A 20,212-nucleotide genomic window follows, 5' to 3' on the forward strand; every position below is an offset into this window, starting at 1 on the left:
AGCAATGCATGGCCCTGTGCAGGGGGATGTAGGAGCAATGCAGGAGGGCATGTAGGAGCAATGCAGGACCCTGTGCAGGAGGGCATGTAGGAGCAATGCAGGGCACTGTGTAAGGCAGGCATTCCCAGCAACGGTCCTCAAGGCACACCAACAGTGCAAGTTTTACTGATATCCAGGCTGCAGCACAGATGGTTAAATCAAAATAACTGAGATACTAATTAAGTGACCTGTGATGAAGCCTGGATATCACTAAAACCTGCACTGTTAGTGTGCCTTGAGGACCGTGGTTGGGAATGCCTGGTGTAAGGGCATGTAGGAGCAATGCAGGGCCCTGTGTAAGGGCATGTAGGAGCAATGCAGGGCCCTGTGTAAGGGCATGTAGGAGCAATGCAGGGCCCTGTGTAAGGGCATGTAGGAGCAATGCAGGGCACTGTGCGGGGGGATATAGGAGCAATGCAGGGCCCTGTGCGGTGGGATATAGGAGCAATGCAGGACACTGTAAGGGCATGTCGGAGCAATGCGGGGCACTGTGCGCGGGGACGTAGGAGCAATGCAGGGCGCTGTGTAAGGGGATGTAGGAGCAATGCAGGGCACTGCGGGGGGATGTCGGAGCAATGCAGGGCCCTGTGTAAGGGCATGTAGGAGCAATGCAGGGCCCTGTGTAAGGGCATGTAGGAGCAATGCAGGACACTGTGCGGGGGGGATGTAGGAGCAATGCAGGGCACTGTGCGGGGGGATGTAAGAGCAATGCAGGGCCCTGTGTAAGGCCATGTAGGAGCAATGCAGGGCCCTGTGTAAGGCCATGTAGGAGCAATGCAGGACACTGTAAGGGCATGTCGGAGCAATGCAGGGCACTGTGCGGGGGGATGTAGGAACAATGCAGGGCACTGTGCGGGGGGATGTAGGAGCAATGCAGGGCCCTGTGCGGGGGGATGTAGGAGCAATGCAGGGCACTGTGCAAGAGGATGTAGGAGCAATGCTGGACCCTGTGCGGGGGGATGTAGGAGCAATGCAGGGCCTTGTGCGGGGGGATGTAGGAGCAATGCAGGGCCCTGTGCGGGGGGATGTAGGAGCAATGCAGGGCCCTGTGTAAGGGGATGTAGGAACAATGCAGGGCCCTGTGTAAGGGCATGTCGGAGCAATGCAGGGCACTGTGCGGGGGGATGTAGGAGCAATGCAGGGCACTGTGCGGGGGGATGTAGGAGCAATGCAGGGCACTGTGCGGGGGGATGTAAGAGCAATGCAGGGCCCTGTGCGGGGGGATGTAGGAGCAATGCAGGACACTGCGGGGGGATGTAGGAGCAATGCAGGGCACTGTGCAAGAGGATGTAGGAGCAATGCTGGACCCTGTGCGGGGGGATGTAGGAGAAATGCTGGACCCTGTGCGGGGGGATGTAGGAGCACTGCTGGACCCTGTGCGGGGGGATGTAAGAGCAATGCAGGGCCTTGTGCGGGGGGATGTAGGAGCAATGCAGGGCCCTGTGTAAGGGGATGTAGGAGCAATGCAGGGCCCTGTGTAAGGGGATGTAGGAGCAATGCAGGGCCCTGTGTAAGGATGTAGGAGCAATGCAGGGCCCTGTGTAAGGGGATGTAGGAGCAATGCAGGGCCCTGTGTAAGGGCATGTAGGAGCAATGCAGGGCCCTGTGTAAGGGCATGTAGGAGCAATGCAGGGCCCTGTGTAAGGGCATGTAGCAGCAATGCAGGGCCCTGTGCGGGGGGGATGTAGGAGCAACGCAGGGCCCTGTGCGGGGGCATGTAGGAGCAATGCAGGGCCCTGTGCGGGGGGGGGGGGATGTAGAAGCAATGCATGGCCCTGTGCGGGGGGATGTAGGAGCAATGCAGGAGGGCATGTAGGAGCAATGCAGGACCCTGTGCAGGAGGGCATGTAGGAGCAATGCAGGGCACTGTGTAAGGCAGGCATTCCCAGCAACGGTCCTCAAGGCACACTAACAGTGCAGGTTTTACTGATTTCCAGGCTGCAGCACAGATGGTTAAATCAAAATAACTGAGATACTAATTAAGTGACCTGTGATGAAGCCTGGATATCACTAAAACCTGCACTGTTAGTGTGCCATGAGGACCGTGGTTGGGAATGCCTGGTGTAAGGGCATGTAGGAGCAATGCAGGGCCCTGTGTAAGGGCATGTAGGAGCAATGCAGGGCACTGTGCGGGGGGATGTAGGAGCAATGCAGGGCACTGTGTAAGGCAGGCATTCCCAGCAACGGTCCTCAAGGCACACTAACAGTGCAGGTTTTACTGATTTCCAGGCTGCAGCACAGATGGTTAAATCAAAATAACTGAGATACTAATTAAGTGACCTGTGATGAAGCCTGGATATCACTAAAACCTGCACTGTTAGTGTGCCATGAGGACCGTGGTTGGGAATGCCTGGTGTAAGGGCATGTAGGAGCAATGCAGGGCCCTGTGTAAGGGCATGTAGGAGAAATGCAGGGCACTGTGCGGTGGGATATAGGAGCAATGCAGGACACTATAAGGGCATGTCGGAGCAATGCAGGGCACTGTGCGCGAGGACGTAGGAGCAATGCAGGGCGCTGTGCGGGGGGATGTAAGAGCAATGCAGGGCCCTGTGCGGGGGATGTAGGTGCAATGCAGGGCACTGCGGGGGGATGTAGGAGCAATGCAGGGCCCTGTGTAAGGGGATGTAGGAGCAATGCAGGGCACTGTGCGGGGGGATGTAGGAGCAATGCAGGGCACTGTGCGGGGGGATGTAGGAGCAATGCAGGGCCCTGTGCGGGGGGATGTAGGAGCAATGCAGGGCACTGCGGGGGGGATGTAGGAGCAATGCAGGGCACTGCGGGGGGGATGTAGGAGCAATGCAGGGCACTGCGGGGGGGGATGTAGGAGCAATGCAGGGCACTGTGCGGAGGGGGATGTAAGAGCAGTGCAGGTGGATGTAAGAACAATGCAGGGCCCTGTGCGGGGGGATGTAGGAGCAATGCAGGGCCCTGTGCGGGGGGAGGTAGGAGCAATGCAGGGCACTGTGCAGGGGGGTGTAGGAGCAATGCAGGGCACTGTGTAAGGGCATGTAGGAGCAATGCAGGGCACTGTGTAAGGGCGTGTAGGAGCAATGCAGGGCACTGTGTAAGGGCATGTAGGAGCAATGCAGGGCACTGTGTAAGGGCATGTAGGAGCAATGCAGGGCCCTGTGCGGGGGGATATATAGGAGCAGGACACTGGTGGGAAACAGGGCACTGTCCAGCAGGGTATAGGAATGACAAAGGCTGCGCAGAGCTGAGACTGTACACTGTTATCCTCCCGCAGCTACATCTGCCCAGTGACGTACAGTGATTGCACATAGCGGGTCAGTACGGAAGTGGGTCATCTATGGGACTGATCATTGACTAACTGGGGCGCAAGGTCTTTGTGTTATACTGTGACTTTCTCGTGTGCAAGACTGGTCTGTACACACCAGGGAGCACTGTCTGTAAACTTACTGATTATAAGAAAAGTCATATTTTTATCTGCCAATACTAGAAAATAAAGAATGATAGACCTCTGAATATGCACAATTGTTCCATAGCAATATCGCTGAGGGTTGCACAGTGGTTGGCATTGTTGCCTCTCAGTACTGGGTCATGTGTGTGGCGTTTGTGTGATCACACAGCCTGTCACTTGGGTTCTAATGTTGTATACCACCTGTGTTTGCTAATACAGTAAGTGCACAGGATGTCCTCTCCTGAGATCACCAGCGTCAGCTGGGGGAGTATGAGCGTCGGAGGACGGCTTTATAAAGACTGCAAGGTCTGGCCCGGAGGAAGCCGCACCTGGGACTGGAGAGAAACTGGAACCAATGTAAGATATTCCTGTATCACCGCCTGCTCTCACAGGAAGTGCCTGCCTTTCCCAGCATGCCAAGAAATTGGAAAAGAACTAAAGCAGCGCTTGTATGTGTGTTTTATTATCTTAATAATAGATATGATATATGCTGTAAAAATTACATATAGCACTTAATGCATAAAAACAACAGTAATAGCACATAACCGTTCCATTAGAGCAATTTCTCACCCACTAATAGCTGATTCCGTCTTTCCTTATATGCCTGTTTATTATCGCTCCAAATTCCAAAAGGTATTAGTATTATGGAGTCCTCAGATCAGTCTCTTCTCGGTTTGCTGTATAGCAGGCAGGTTTCTGTTCACTTGGAGTGCACTCCCTTTGGACCAATATGGAGCTGGTTCAGGCAGAAGGAATGAATAGGTGTCCTACCTACAGGACAGAGAGAGCCAAAACCGCGACAGATCTGAGGACTCCAGCCTATATCTGCACTTGGCCCAGGAGAGCGTTCTTCTGGCGGTATTTATAAAGGGACATACTGTACCATTAAAAAGGCAAATTTGTTCATGTTGAAATACAAACATCCATAATACTATACCTTTTGGAATTTGGAGTGATAATAAACAGGCATATAAGGAAGGATGGAATCAGCTATTAGTGGGTGAGAAATTGCTCTAATGGGAATATGTGCTATTACTGTTGTTTTTATGCATTAAGTGCTATGTCATTTGCAGTGTATATCATATCTATTATTACTGAGATAATAAAACACACATACAAGCACTGCTTTAGTTTTTTTCAATTTACAGGTTGAGTATCCCATATCCAAATATTCCAAAATGCAGAATTTTTTTGAGTGAGATAGTGAAACCTTTGTTTTCTGATGGCTTAATGTACACAAACTTTGTTTAATACACAAAGTTATTAATAATATTGTATTACATGACCTTCAGGCTTTGTGTATAAGGTGTATATGAACCATAAATGCATTATGACCTTAGCCTTGGGCCCCATCACCATGATATCTCATGGTATGCAATTATTCCAAAATAGGGAAAAATCCGATATCCAAAATACCTCTGGTCCCAAGCATTTTGGATAAGGGATACTCGAGCTGTATTGGTATAATCTGGAGAGTGACTTTCTCCGTACAGCAGCAGCTTTACTGAGAAGCAAACTACAGCAGCGCCTGCGATATCTACTTAGTAGAAAACTTTCCCAGCATGCACTTGGGTCTGCACTCCTCAGATCACTGACTGCAGAGCATTGGAAAACCATAGAGGAGAATGGCTTGGCAATCCTAGGAGGCCTGAAATGCACACCGCTCACACCGTATGCCTGTCTGCATTCACAGTGCGCTGTTATACAGTTGTACCCATTTTACCATTACTAAATGTTATTGCAGTCTTACCTGGTCCATCGGTCACTGAATTAGATTGTAACTCATTACCCCCACCCCTCGCCTTCCCTGTGTATGAGGCACCACTAGATAGACAATCCTGAAATGATCTGTTCTGCGCCCAGCCTTCCAGACCAGTGAATAAAATGGCCTGTGTTACAAGTAAACGCTCTCTACTCCTCCTGTGTGACCTGTACTGCTGTCCTGGAGTCTTCCATGTATGTCCTGATATTCTCCGAGTGGGCTGCTCCAGCAAATGTGACCGGCAGGGTCTCTACATGAATCTGTGTTTTGTCAGCCCTGATTGGGAAGGTGCATTTGCCATCTAGCTGTGGGAGACTATTGCATCATTCAGGACTGGCAGATTACAGGGGAGGATGCTGCATTTTTACAGTTTTACTTTTTCCTCGCTTGGAAAAGGTTTTTCTCCAATCTAGGCTGGCACCATGGCAGAAACCTGTGCTCCAGCTGCCACCCTGCCATGAGACCTAGTCCCAGATCCTTGTCTGACAGGGTGCTGCAGTCTGATGCCATTCTGTACCCAGCCAGGTTTGCTGGCTGCCTGTATTGTGTGGGTGTGTGGGGTCAGGAGTGTTATTGCTGCTGTTCCGGCCTGCAGGCCTGTTTCTCTGCCAGGGATGAAGGAAGGGAGCGGCTAAGCCCCAAGGGGTTCTCTAACAAGCTGTGTGCTTTCTACAGAGCCGGACCAGTGGCCTATTTATCACATCCGCCCTGCTGTATTGTGGTCATTAGTTTTCTGCTTCCATGCTGTAAAGACTCTTGCCCTATCTCCCAATGTCACACTGGTGCAATACCGTCAGCAGCCCCTAAATAAATCTAACGCTGGCTGTAACACAATGCTGAACCAATTTACAGGCCTAGAGCAGGGTTCTGCTGCACAAAATAGCCCACCCCCTGAATATCCCTTTTTCTCTAACGTCCTAAGTGGATGCTGGGGACTCCGTCAGGACCATGGGGAATAGCGGCTCCGCAGGAGACAGGGCACAAAAAGTAAAAGCTTTTGGACCTAGGTGTGCACTGGCTCCTCCCCCTATGACCCTCCTCCAAGCCTCAGTTAGATCTTTGTGCCCGGCCGAGAAGGGTGCAATCTAGGTGGCTCTCCTGAGCTGCTTAGAAGTAAAAGTATACTTAGGTTTTTTTATTTTCAGTGAGTCCTGCTGGCAACAGGCTCACTGCAGCGTGGGACTAAGGGGAGAAGAAGCAAACTCACCTGCGTGCAGAGTGGATTGGGCTTCTTGGCTACTGGACATTAGCTCCAGAGGGACGATAACAGGCCCAGCCATGGATGGGTCCCGGAGCCGCGCCGCCGGCCCCCTTACAGATGCTGAAGCAAGAAGAGGTCCATAAATCGGCGGCAGAAGACTTTCCTGTCTTCATAAGGTAGCGCACAGCACTGCAGCTGTGCACCATTGCTCTCAGCACACTTCGGTCACTGAGGGTGCAGGGCGCTGGGGGGGGGCGCCCTGGGAAGCAATGAATTTACCTTATTTGGCAAAAAATACATCACATATAGCTCCTGGGCTATATGGATGTATTTAACCCCTGCCAGTTTTCCAGAAAAAAGCGGGAGAAGAGCCCGCCGTGAAGGGGGCGGGGCCTATCTCCTCAGCACACAGCGCCATTTTTCCCACACAGCTCCGCTGGTAGGAAGGCTCCCAGAATCTCCCCTGCATCCTGCACTACAGAAACAGGGTAAAAAAGAGAGGGGGGCACTTATTTGGCAAAATAACAGATATAAGCAGCTAGAAGGGATAGACACTTATTGTAAGGTTGTCCCTATACATATATAGCGCTCTGGTGTGTGCTGGCAAACTCTCCCTCTGTCTCCCCAAGGGGCTAAGTGGGGTCCTGTCCTCTATCAGAGCATTCCCTGTGTGTGTGCTGGGTGTCGGTACGTGTGTGTCGACATGTATGAGGAGGAAAATGATGTGGAGGCGGAGCAATTGCCTATAATGGTGATGTCACCCCCTAGGGAGTCGACACCTGAATGGATGGCCGTAATTAAGGAATTACGTGACAGTGTCGGCACGTTACAGAAAACTTGACGACATGAGACAGCCGGCAGCTCAGTTAGTGCCTGTCCAGGCGTCTCAAACACCGTCAGGGGCTATAAAACGCCCGTTACCTCAGTGGGTCGACACGGACACAGACACTGACTCCAGTGTCGACGGTGAAGAAACAAACGTATTTTCCAGTAGGGCCACACGTTACATGATCACGGCAATGAAGGAGGTTTTGCACATCTCTGATACTGCAAGTACCACGAAAAGGGGTATTATGTGGGGTGTGAAAAAACTACCCGTAGTTTCTCTAACGTCCTAGTGGATGCTGGGGACTCCGTCAGGACCATGGGGAATAGCGGCTCCGCAGGAGACAGGGCACAAAAGCAAGCTTTTAGGATCACATGGTGTGTACTGGCTCCTCCCCCTATGACCCTCCTCCAAGCCTCAGTTAGGTTTTTGTGCCCGTCCGAGCAGGGTGCAATCTAGGTGGCTCTCTTAAAGAGTTGCTTAGAAAAAGTTTTTAGGTTCTTTATTTTCAGTGAGTCCTGCTGGCAACAGGCTCACTGCATCGAGGGACTTAGGGGAGAGAAGTGAACTCACCTGCGTGCAGGATGGATTGGCTTCTTAGGCTACTGGACACCATTAGCTCCAGAGGGAGTCGGAACACAGGTCTCGCCCTGGGGTTCGTCCCGGAGCCGCGCCGCCGACCCCCCTTGCAGATGCTGAAGATTGAAGAGGTCCGGAACCAGGCGGCAGAAGACTTTCAGTCTTCATCAGGTAGCGCACAGCACTGCAGCTGTGCGCCATTGTTGTCAGCACACTTCACACAGCGGTCACGGAGGGTGCAGGGCGCGGGGGGGGGGGCGCCCTGGGCAGCAATGTATAATACCTGTATGGCGAAAAATACATCACATATAGCCCTTGAGGCTATATGGATGTATTTAACCCCTGCCAGATATCACAAACTCCGGAGAAGAAGCCCGCCGAAAAGGGGGCGGGGCCTATTCTCCTCAGCACACAGCGCCATTTTCCCTCACAGAAATGCTGGTGGGAAGGCTCCCATGCTCTCCCCTGCACTGCACTACAGAAACAGGGTTAAAACAGAGAGGGGGCACTGATTTGGCGATATGAATATATATTAAATGCTATAAGGGAGGAACACTTATATAAAGGTTGTCCCTATATAATTATAGCGTTTTGGTGTGTGCTGGCAAACTCTCCCTCTGTCTCCCCAAAGGGCTAGTGGGTCCTGTCCTCTATCAGAGCATTCCCTATGTGTGTGCTGTATGTCGGTACGTGTGTGTCGACATGTATGAGGAAAATGTTGGTGAGGAGGCGGAGCAAATTGCCTGTAATGGTGATGTCACTCTCTAGGGAGTCGACACCGGATTGGATGGCTTATTTATGGAATTACGTGATAATGTCAACACGCTGCAAGCCGGTTGACGACATGAGACGTCCGGCGAACAAATTAGTACTTGCCCAGGCGTCTCAAACACTGTCAGGGGCTGTAAAACGCCCATTTACCTCAGTCGGTCGACACAGACCCAGACACGGACACTGATTTCAGTGTCGACGGTGAAGAAACAAACGTATTTTCCTTTAGGGCCACACGTTAAGGGCAATGAAGGAGGTGTTACATATTTCTGATACTACAAGTACCACAAAAAAGGGTATTATGTGGGATGCGAAAAAACTACCTGTAGTTTTTCCTGAATCAGATAAATTAAATGAAGTGTGTGATGATGCGTGGGTTTCCCCCGATAAAAAATTATTGGCGGTATACCCTTTCCCGCCAGAAGTTAGGGCGCGTTGGGAAACACCCCTTAGGGTGGATAAGGCGCTCACATGCTTATCAGAACAAGTGGCGGTACCATCTACAGATAGGGCCGTACTTAAGGAGCCAGCTGATAGGAGGCTGGAAAATATCCTAAAAAGTATACACACACATGCTGGTGTTATACTGCGACCAGCGATCGCCTCAGCCTGGATGTGCAGAGCTGAGGTGGCTTGGTCGGATTCCCTGACTGAAAATATTGATACCCTTGACAGGGACAGTATTTTATTGACTATAGAGCATTTAAAGGATGCATTTCTATATATGCGAGATGCGCAGAGGGATATTTGCACTCTGGCATCAAGAGTAAATGCGATGTCCATATCTGCAAGAAGATGTTTATGGACACGACAGTGGTCAGGTGATGCAGATTCCAAACGGCACAAAGATGTATTGCCGTATAAAGGGGAGGAGTTATTTGGGGTCGGTCCATGGGACCTGGTGGTCACGGCAACTGCTGGAAAATCCACCGTTTTTTACCCTAAGTCACATCTCTGCAGAAAAAGACACCGTCTTTTCAGCCTCAGTCCTTTCGTCCCTATAAGAGTCATATCTGCCCAGGGATAGAGGAAAGGGAAGAAGACTGCAGCAGGCAGCCCATTCCCAGGAACAGAAGCCCTCCAACGCTTCTACCAAGTTCTCAGCATGACGCTGGGACCGTACAGGACCCCTGGATCCTACAAGTAGTATCCAAGGGGTACAGATTGGAATGTCGAGACGTTTCCCCCTCGCAGGTTCCTGTAGTCTGCTGTACCAATGTCTCCCTCCGACAGGGAGGCAGTATTGAAAACAATTCACAAGCTGTATTCCCAGCAGGTGATAATAAAAGTACCCCTCCTACAACAAGGAAAGGGGTATTATTCCACACTATATGGTGGTACTGAAGCCAGAAGGCTAGGTGAGACCTATTCTAAATCTGAAATATTTGAACACTTACAAAAGTTCAAATCCAGATGGAGTCACTCAGAGCAGTGATAGCGAACCGGGAAGAAGGGGACTATATGGTGTCCCGGGACATCAGGGATGCTTACCTCCATGTCCCAAAAATTTGTCTTTCTCACCGAGGGTACCTCAGGTTCGTGGTACAGAACTGTCACTATCAGTTTCAGACGATGCCGTTGGATTGTCCAAGGCACCCCGGGTCCTTACCAAGGTAATGACCGAAATGAGGATTCGTCTTCAAAGAAAATGGACGACTTCCTGATAAGAACAAGGTCCAGAGAACAGTTGGAGGTCGGAGTAGCACTATCTCAAGTAGTTCTACGACAACACGGGTGGATTCTAAATATTCCAAAACCGCAGTTGTTCCGACGACACGTCTGCTGGTCCTAGGGATGATTCTGGACACAGTCCAGAAAAAGGTGTTTCTCCCAGAGGAGAAAGCCAGGGAGTTATCCGAGCTAATCGGGATCCTCCTAAAACCAGGAAAAGTGTCAGTGCATCATTGCACAAGAGTCCTGGTAAAAATGGTGGCTTATTACGAAGCGATTCCATTCGGCAGATTTCACGCAAGAACTCTTCAGTGGGATCTGCTGGACAAATGGTCCGGATCGCATCTTCAGATGCATCAGCGGATAACCCTATATCCAAGGACAAGGGTGTCTCTCCTGTGGTGATTACAGAGTGCTCATCTTCTAGAGGGCCGCAGATTCGGCATTCAGGATTGGGTGCTGGTGACCACGGAGGCCAGCCTGAGAGGCTGGAGAGCAGTCACACAGGGAAAAAATTTCCAGGGAGTGTGATCAAGTCTGGAGAATTCTCTCCACATAAATATACTGGAGCTAAGAGAAAATTTATAATGCTCTAAACTTAGCAAGACCTCTGCTTCAAGGTCAGCCGGTATTGATCCAGTGGGATAACATCACGGCAGTCGCCCACGTAAACAGAAAGGGCGGCACAAGAAGCAGGAGGGCAGTGGCAAAACTGCAAGGATTTTTCGCTAGGCGGAAAATCATGTGATAGCACTGTCAGCAGTGTTCATTCCGGGAGTGGACGACTGGGAAGCAGACTTCCTCAGCAGGCACGACCTCCACCCGGGAGAGTGGGAACTTCATCGGGAAGTTTTCCGCATGATTGTGAACCGTTGGGAAAGACCAAAGGTGGACATGATGGCATCCCGCCCGAACAAAAAACGGGACAGGTATTGCGCCAGGTCACGAGACCTTCAGGCGATAGCTGTGGATGTCCTGGTAACACCGCGGGTGTAACAGTCGGTGTATGTGTTCCCTCCTCTGCTTCTCATAACCAAGGTATTGAGAATTATAAGACGTAGAGGAGTAAGAACTATACTCGTGGCTCCGGATTGGCCAAGAGGGACTTGGTACCCGGAATTTCAAGAGATGCTCACAGAGGACTAATGGCCTCGGGAGCTAAGAAGGGACTTGCTTCAGCAAGTACCATGTCTGTTCCAAGACTTACCGCGGCTGCGTTTGACGGCATGGCGGTTGAACGCCGGATCCTAAGGGAAAAGGCATTCCGGAAGAGGTCATACCTACCCTGGTCAAAGCCAGGAAGGAGGTGACCGCACAACGTTATCACCATCATGTGGTGAAAATATGTTGCGTGGGTGAGGCCAGGAAGGCCCCACGAAGAAATTTCAACTAGGTCGATTTCTGCACTTCCTGCAAACAGGAGTGTCTATGAGCCTCAAATTGGGGTCCATTAAGGTTCAAGTTTCGGCCCTGTAGATTTTCTTCCAAAAAGAATTGGCTTCAGTTCCTGAAGTCCAGACATTTGTCAAGGGAGTATTGCATATACAGCCCCTTTTGTGCCTCCAGTGACACCGTGGGATCTCAACGTAGTGTTGGGATTCCTCAAATCATATTGGTTTGAACCGCTCAAATCTGTGGATTTGAAATATCTCACATGGAAAGTGACCATGCTGTTGGCCCTGGCCTCGGCCAGGCGAGTGTTAGAATTGGCGGCTTTGTCTTACAAAAGCCCATATTTGATTTTCCATTCGGACAGGGCAGAACTGCGGACTCGTCCCCAGTTTCTTCCTAAGGTGGTGCCAGCGTTTCACCTGAAACAACCTATTGTGGTGCCTGCGGCTACTAGGGACTTGGAGGACTCCAGGTTGCTAGACGTTGTCAGGGCCCTGAAAATATATATATATATATATATATATATATATATATATATATATATATATATATATATATATATATATATATATATATAATTCCAGGACGGCTGGAGTCAGAAAGTCTGACTTGCTGTTTATATTGTATGCACCCAAAAAGCTGGGTGCTCCTGCTTCTAAGCAGACTATTGCTCGTTGGATTTGTAGTACAATTCAGCTTGCACATTCTGTGGCAGGCCTGCCACAGCCAAAATCTGTAAATGCCCATTCCACAAGGAAGGTGGGCTCATCTTGGGCGGCTGCCCGAGGGGTCTCGGCTTTACAACTTTGCCGAGCAGCTACGTGGTCAGGGGGGAACACGTTTGTAAAATTCTACAAATTTGATACCCTGGCTGAGGAGGACCTGGAGTTCTCAAATTCGGTGCTGCAGAGTCATCCGCACTCTCCCGCCCGTTTGGGAGCTTTGGTATAATCCCCATGGTCCTGACGGAGTCCCCAGCATCCACTAGGACGTTAGAGAAAATAAGATTTTACTTACCGATAAATCTATTTCTCATAGTCCGTAGTGGATGCTGGGCGCCCATCCCAAGTGCGGATTGTCTGCATTACTTGTACATAGTTATTGTTACAAAAATCGGGTTATTATTGTTGTGAGCCATCTTTTTTTAGAGGCTACTTCTTTGTTATCATACTGTTAACTGGGTTCAGATCACAAGTTGTACGGTGTGATTGGTGTGGCTGGTATGAGTCTTACCCGGGATTCAAGATCCTTCCTTATTGTGTACGCTCGTCCGGGCACAGTACCTAACTGAGGCTTGGAGGAGGGTCATAGGGGGAGGAGCCAGTACACACCATGTGATCCTAAAAGCTTGCTTTTGTGCCCTGTCTCCTGCGGAGCCGCTATTCCCCATGGTCCTGACGGAGTCCCCAGCATCCACTACGGACTATGAGAAATAGATTTATCGGTAAGTAAAATCTTATTTTTTCCTGAATCAGATGAATTGAATGAAGTGTGTGATGAAGCGTGGGTTACCCCCGACAAAAAACTGCTAATTTCTAAAAAATTATTGGCACTATATCCCTTCCCACCAGAGGTTAGGGCTCGTTGGGAAACACCCCCTAGGGTAGATAAGGCGCTCACACGCTTATCAAAACAAGTGGCGTTACCGTCTCCAGAAACGGCCGCCCTTAAGGAGCCAGCAGATAGGAGGCTGGAAAATATCCTTAAAAGTATATACACACATACTGGTGTTATACTGCGACCAGCAATCGCCTCAGCCTGGATGTGTAGTGCTGGGGTGGCTTGGTCGGATTCCCTGACTGAGAATATTGATACCCTGGATAGGGACAGTATTTTATTGACTATTGAGCAATTAAAAGATGCATTTTTATATATGCGAGATGTACAGAGAGATATTTGCACTCTGGCATCAAGAGTAAGTGCGCTGTCCATTTCTGCCAGAAGAGGGTTATGGACGCGACAGTGGTCAGGTGATGCGGATTCAAAACGGCACATGGAGGTATTGCCGTATAAAGGGGAGGAGTTATTTGGGGTCGGTCTATCAGACCTGGTAACCACGGCAACGGCTGGGAAATCCACATTTTTCTTTTTCATCCACTAGGGGTCACTGGAGTACTCTTGGGATATGGACGGCGTAGCAGAAACAAAGGCACTGAATATTTAAATTTAAAACTCTCCACCCCTCCATATCCCAGAGTACCTCAGTGTACGACCTCAGTGTTTTTTCCGTGCTCACAGCAAGAACAAGGCTTGTGGGGACTTCCCACACTTGGTGGAAGATTTTTATTAATTTTTCATTTTTACTTTTTACTTTTTACTACATCCCTTCCCAGTTTCTTGAAAAACATGGGTCCGGGATAGTGCCGCTGCATGGGCAGCGCATGGCGTGTCGGTCCTCACAAAGAGCACCCTCACAGCCACAGGCAGCCCACTGTCTGCAACAGCTGAACGGAGCTTACAGAAAGAAGCCCCGTTACAGCCATGAAAAAGTGATCAACAGCTGGACAGAGCTTACAGATAGAAGCCCCGTCGCAGCTATGACCGGAGAGCTCTGAGCTTAGAAGCCCGTCGCAGACCTCCTACAAAAGGTATGCTGGGGAAACTGGGCGGTCAGCGCAGGCGGCCGCCCCGCTGTGTGGGGTCCGTTGGGTGCGCCGCTCACTACCGCACTGCAGCTTAGCCCAGCCGCTCCGTCCAAAGCCGTCTGCCGCTCCGTTCTCCCGACCCAGGCGCTCCGTCTTCCGACCAGGCGCGCCGTCAGCGCTGTATGAAAAGTGCAGCGCACAGAGGGGGAGACCCGCCGCAGCTTGACTAGCCACAGCTACGCGGCCCGGCAATCCGTCCTCCGCTACTTTGTCTCTCGTCTCCCTGCAGTGAGCATCCCGGCTCACCGCTAACACAGCGCTACAGGGAGTACAGAGAGGGGGGGGGACGGAGACCCGCCGCACAGAGCTTCGAACAGCGGTGCTCTCACAGAGGGGGGGACGGAGACCCGCCGCACAGAGCTTCTCACAGCGGTGCTCTCAAGAACAGACCCGGCCAGCTTGCTTAGCAACGCCGCGCTCTGGCCAGCCGATCTCTGCTGCTCTGGGCTATGGTCCTTCGCCTCCCTGCAAAAAGCTTCCCAGCTCCCCGCTGAGACACAGCGCTACAGGGAGTACAGGGAAGGGGGAGGGAGTGGGGGACCTGGCAGATTACTGCGTGGCTGCAGCTGCCAGATGCTATAAGTGTAATAGGCTGTTGAGCCTATATATATTTTATCTATAGAAGTTATTAATATTAACAGAATAGCTATAGAAGATATTAATACATAATAACTGCAGGCAGAGCTTATATTACATGTGACCTGCCTGTGATTGTATTGTAACCTGCATGGGATTATCAGTGTATACTAGACTGTGAGTCTCAGTGGCAGCAGGTATTGTAACTTCTCCTATGAGTTTCAATGTAAGCATGGCATGGGGGCCATTTTTAATCATGTTTCCTGTGTCTTCCAGCGGTAATTCCAGAACATTCCTACACTACATCTCTACGCCACCGGAGGCGCAGGGGTGTTAGTGGGAAATTTGGGTCAGGTTTCACATAGGCCCATGTAAACTGTATTTATCAATAAAAAAAAAAATATATATATATATATATATATATATATATATATATATATATATATATATATATATATATATATATCACACTTTAAGTAAACATTTTACTAATTAGTGCAAGTGTCTGTCATTTGGCTATTGTGGTGTCTGTCTGTATAAGGGGTAAGCCTCCAACACAGACTAAATATAAGGTTTACTACAATGGCTGTACATAAATCTACCACAAATTCTGTTGGTTTGTACGTTTCCACTCCGGAAGCCGGGTCAGTCCCAGATCCTATGTTAAGCATAACTCAGCTCGACAGGAGCGGTAAGATCGGAGTCTCGGAAGTTACTCCGCCAGCTCTAACAAAGGAGTCTCAGTATTTCCAAAGGTCCAATTTCCCATTGGGTACCAGGGTGTTAATTTAACTGGTCTTATAATTTAATCTGACAATTATATGTCAGACCTCACAGCGATACCTACAAGTGAGAAGGGTACATTAGACCAGCAGTCAGATAGTGCGGGGTTTTGACAACCATACATTGCTAATAACCAGTGAGTCAGTGTCTCAATTTTTACAGAGACTAGGTAGACTCTAACATGTAATCTGTCGATTTTCATAAACAACAGATCTTCAATGAGTTATTATTTAGAATATCTGACTAACATTTAAATCTATTTACCCGTTTCCACATCTAAATAGGACAATCCGTCATTGGTGAATTCGTCTGTGACAAACATTATAAACACCCAGGATACATTGGGGTCACTAGACGCTCTATGTATGGAAACAATGACGATCACTGTTAATAAAAAAGCTGCAGAGTATCTCTGTAAAGCTTCTGCTGACACGATTCTCGCTTTTCATCGTCGCTAGTTTCACCAAAACAAGGCCAGAAGTTGTTTGGTCCTAAATTTGATATTCAGACGAAAATACTTTGGCCCAACGTTTAATCCCTTTAGACTTCAGTCTTTTCAAGGCTGTGGTACAAAAGCAGTCACGACTTGTAACGCCAGGGTGCTAAAGTCAACAAGCCAGTGGCTTAACGGCCTCTCAGGCCATCTAGAATTTCCAATTGTGGAAGCGCGCCTTTACACGTGACATTTGCCGGGTTTCCAAACATCCACTCATGGATGTATCCGCTATTTACAGTTTAAAAGACTGCCTTTGTCGGACGAAATTAGGCGTTTTGGCAGGTGGCCATTCAGTCTCTGCTGGGTTCAGCTGTTTTATTTCCACACCTGGTACACCAACAGAGTCAGGGTTACTTATTCCCCTCTGTTTGGGGTAACGAAGCCGGAGGGCTCCGTCGCAGTCTCAATCAGCAAGTCACTTACTACAGTTGGAAATGGATTTACTGCAGTTAGTACTTGCATATTTGGAGCCAGAAGATTGCATGATTGCGCTTGATCTTCACAATGCGTGTTTACCCATTCCGGTTTGGTCACCGCATCACAGGTCTTGCGTTTTGCAATACGCCACAACCATTAACCATTTCAGGTTCTACCGTTTGGCCTCTGGTCAACGCCTCGGGTATTCACCAAAGTGATGTTGGTGACAATAGCTCATTTCAGAGCCCTGGCGGTGACAATCGTTCCATACTTAGACGATCTGCTCATAAGAACTCTGTCTCAACAGAAGTTCCTCTTACTTGCGCTACTAACGTACACGGTGGCAGGTCAAGTTCAAAAACAATCGCATCTAATTCCGTCTGAACGACTTCAATTCCTAGAAGAAATATACCATCTAGTACAATTAGTGCAAAAGCCACGCACACTAGCGGTACATTGGTGTATTCGCCTATTAGGAACAATGATGTGTTTTCAAAGCGCTTTAGTTCGCCGAGTTTCACTCGCGTTTCCCACAGGGGGGCGTGGGTGTATATACTCTGGACGAGAGTCTCAGAGGTTGAGGAGTTGTAGTTAAAAAGATCAGCGACAGGGGTTCTAAAACGGATCACGACAGATTGCTGTCTATAAATGTCCTGGAACTCCGTGCAATTTACAATGCACTACATGCTTCGCTTTCAGTCTGTCCAAGTGCAGTCAGACAACGCAACGGGAGTTGCATACACAACAACCAGGAAGGACCGAGAAGCCGCATGGCAATGCGGGAGGTAGCTCGAATCCTCAATTGCCCAGAACACCATTAGGTGATGTTGTCGACGGGATTCATTCCGGGAGTGGACATCTGTTAGACAGATGATCTCAACCGTCGGGATTTTTATCCAGAAAACTGGGCATTAAATCCAGAGGTGTTTCATATGTGAATCCACAGGTGGGGTTACCCTCAGGTATACATGATGGCATCTCGCCACAATTACAAACGCTCAGTATGTGTACAGAACGACAGATCACAAGGGCAGTGGCGGTGGAGGTTCTCACATTCGTGTGGTCATACAGCCTCGTGTGTCTGGCTCCACCGTTTTCCGCTGCTCTCTCCGTTGCTAAAACGGATCATAAGACAGTTCGTCACAGTCATACTAGTGATATCTCATGGGTTTCGGAGAGCTTGCTTCTCGAATCTCCAAGGAATAATTGCACACGATCTTTGCCCGCTCATAATACGTCCAACCTGTTACAACAGGGACCGTTCTTTTACTCCTATTTACCTATGTACCGCGGCTGCAGTTTACGGGGTGGTGGTTCAGACCGCCCTCTTAAGAAAAGATATAGGGCATTACAGTATCGGTTATACCAACCATGTTACGAGCTAGGAAGCCGCTTACGGCAGCTCATTATTACAAAATTTGGTGTGCCTATATAGGTGGGTGTGAAACTCGGAAGTTTCCGACATCATCTTTCAATGTTACCCGTATTCTGTTATTTTACAGACGGGGTGGGATGGAGAACTGCGTTTATCTGCACTGAGGGTGCAAGACGTTTGACTCTATTACGTCGGTACACACTTTTCTACAAGGTGGAATCAAAGTGCAGCCTCCATTTATCCCACCTACAGCGTCATGCGACTTGAAACTGGGTTCAGATTTCTTACAGTTTTCATATTTTGAACCTTTACAATAAATGGGGATTAAGTTTCTCACTTGGAAAACGTTTTTCTTCTAGCCTTAGCTTCGGCAAGGGTTTTGTTTTCACATTTGGGTGCCTGGTATTCCAAGCCACCGTATTTGAGTTTTCTCATGACAAAACAGAACTTCGGACGAATTCCGATTTCTTATTCTTCACATCAATAAACCAATAGTGGTTCCTGTGTTGACAGCACATTCTAGAATTCTGAATGTGGTACACGCATTACGCGTCTATATGTCCCGAACGTCTACAGTACGTCATACGGATACGTTGTTTGTTCTCTATGATGCTGCCAACTGGGGTTAGCCAGTTTCTCAGCAGACATTATCCAGTTGGATAAAAATGACTACAAGTCAGGCTTACTTTAAGGCTAAGTTCCAGTCGCCTACGTCAGTAATAGCTCATCCCACAGGTTCTGTGGGAATGTCATGACCAGCGGGTCGTGGAGCGTCTACGACGCGGCTACATAGTCTTCAGTGCACACGTTGGTGCGCGTTTACACGTTATGAAACGGTTGCGGCATCAGCATCTAGCTTTGGTCGCCTACTGTTACAGGTGTCAAACAGCTCTCCAGCCCACGAGGGAAGCTTTGGTACATCCCAAGAGTACTCCAGTGACCCCTAGTGGATGAAAAAGAAAATAGGATTTTGGTACTTACCAGGTAAATCCTTTTCTTTGAATCCATAGGGGGCACTGGACGCCCACCCAGAGCAGTTTTACCTAGGTTGTATTAAGCTCAGAGGAGCTTATGGTAACACATTTTACCTAGGTTGTATTAAGCTCAGAGGAGCTTATGGTAACACATTTTAACCGATTGGTTCAAATTATAAAGGTCTATCGGTTATGGTGTCAACTGTTAAGTTGACAATAACGTTATGTGTCAACTTTGTTGTTGTCCGTTATGTTATAGGAATTCTCCATTGTCAACCTCTCTATAGTTCCTGTTCGCTCAGTAAAAAACACTGAGGTCGTACACTGAGGTACTCTGGGATATGGAGGGGTGGAGAGTTCTAAATTTAAATATTCAGTGCCTTTGTTTCTGCTACGCTGTCCATATCCCAAGAGTACTCCAGTGCCCCCTATGGATTCAAAGAAAAGGATTTACCTGGTAAGTACCAAAATCCTATTTTTACCTCAAGTCACCTCTCAACAGAAAAAGACACCGTCTTTTCAGCATCAGTCCTTTCGTTCCCATAAAGGCAAGCGGACAAAAGGACAGTCATATCTGCCCCGGGGTAGAGGAAGGGGAAAAAGACTGCAGCAGACAGCTTCTTCCCAAGAACAGAAGCCCTCTTCCGCTTCTGCCAAGTCCTCAGCATGACGCTGGGTCCTTACAAGCAGACTCAGGTACGGTGGGAGGTCGTCTCAGAAATTTCAGCGCGCAGTGGGCTCACTCGCAAGTGAACCCCTGGATCCTGCAAGTAGTATCTCAGGGGTACAAATTGGAATTCGAGACGTTTCCCCCTCGCCGGTTCCTGAAGTCTGCTTTACCAATAGCTCCCTCCGACAGGGAGGCGGTATTGGGAGCCATTCACAAGCTGTACTCCCAACAGGTGATAATAAAAGTACCCCTCCTACAACAAGGGAAGGGATATTACTCCACACTGTTTGTGGTACCGAAACCAGACGGTTCGGTGAGACCGATTTTAAATCTAAAATCTTTGAACACATATCAAAAGGTTCAAATTCAAGATGGAATCACTCAGAGCAGTGATAGCGAACCTGGAAGAAGGGGACTATATGGTGTCTCTGGACATCAAGGATGCCTATCTCCATGTCCCGATTTGCCCTTCTCACCAAGGGTATCTCAGGTTCGTAATACAGAACTGTCATTATCAGTTTCAGACGCTGCCGTTTGGATTGTCCACGGCACCCCGGGTCTTTACCAAGGTAATGGCCGAAATGATGATTCTTCTTCGAAGAAAAGGCGTATTAATT

At 49.0% G+C, this 20,212-nt stretch overlaps 1 protein-coding gene across 3 annotated transcripts in view; it reads left to right on the forward strand.

Moving 5' to 3' along the window:
* AAMDC (adipogenesis associated Mth938 domain containing) overlaps nucleotides 1-20,212 on the forward strand; it is a 44,699-nt gene that overhangs the window by 10,140 nt on the left and 14,347 nt on the right. For 2 of the 3 annotated variants that reach the window (XM_063951298.1, XM_063951297.1), the window contains exon 2: nucleotides 3,677-3,814. The exons of the other annotated variant lie outside the window; for it this stretch is intronic. In XM_063951298.1, the coding sequence (XP_063807368.1) occupies nucleotides 3,689-3,814 (126 nt within the window). In that variant the 5' untranslated portion in view covers nucleotides 3,677-3,688. The remainder of the gene's footprint in view (nucleotides 1-3,676; nucleotides 3,815-20,212) is intronic. 3 annotated transcript variants of the gene reach the window in all.

The sequence above is a fragment of the Pseudophryne corroboree genome, chromosome 2 (assembly GCF_028390025.1).
Source record: "Pseudophryne corroboree isolate aPseCor3 chromosome 2, aPseCor3.hap2, whole genome shotgun sequence".
Classification (NCBI taxonomy): domain Eukaryota; kingdom Metazoa; phylum Chordata; class Amphibia; order Anura; family Myobatrachidae; genus Pseudophryne; species Pseudophryne corroboree.